The 398-nt window shown below is 63.1% G+C and overlaps 1 protein-coding gene across 1 annotated transcript in view; it reads left to right on the top strand.

Moving 5' to 3' along the window:
* Positions 1-68: 68 nt before the first annotated feature.
* LOC104282926 (fibroblast growth factor 17) overlaps positions 69-398 on the top strand; it is a gene marked incomplete at both ends in the record, with an annotated part of 3,525 nt that continues 3,195 nt past the window's right edge. Inside the window, one exon of the mRNA XM_009881059.1 lies at positions 69-105. Within this exon, the coding sequence (XP_009879361.1) occupies positions 69-105 (37 nt within the window). The remainder of the gene's footprint in view (positions 106-398) is intronic.

Below are 398 nucleotides of genomic sequence, written 5' to 3'. Positions count from 1 at the left end.
GGGACGGGGAAGAAAACAACAAACCCAAAACAAACCACCCTGTTTTCTCTTTTTGTCTCCCGCGGCAGATGTTTCCAGCTCCTCATGTTCTCCTGTCAGACCCAGGTGAGTGGATGTGTTTTACTAACCCCGCGGCACATCTGGCTGCGCCGCGAAGGCACCCGCTCTGCCGTCCGCCCGGATAAAACCTTTCGCTTCGGGGATGTCCTTTGCTCCGGGCAGGGGGCTTTCCCGGTGGCCGAGGGGACCAGTGCATGCCCACCCTAGGTGGTACCCAGCTCCGGGCAGGGGAACGATGCTGCGAAGGTACCCGCAGGGATGCGTCCCCACCGGAGCCGGCTGTGCCCATCGGTACCGGTCTCGGGGGGCTGTAACGGGCCGGGACTGGGGGATCGGTG

Source organism: Charadrius vociferus, unplaced genomic scaffold (genome assembly GCF_000708025.1).
Source record: "Charadrius vociferus isolate BGI_N301 unplaced genomic scaffold, ASM70802v2 scaffold2543, whole genome shotgun sequence".
Lineage (NCBI taxonomy): Eukaryota > Metazoa > Chordata > Aves > Charadriiformes > Charadriidae > Charadrius > Charadrius vociferus.
Note: the sequence above shows the minus strand (reverse complement) of the source record. Positions and strands in the feature narration are given on the sequence as shown.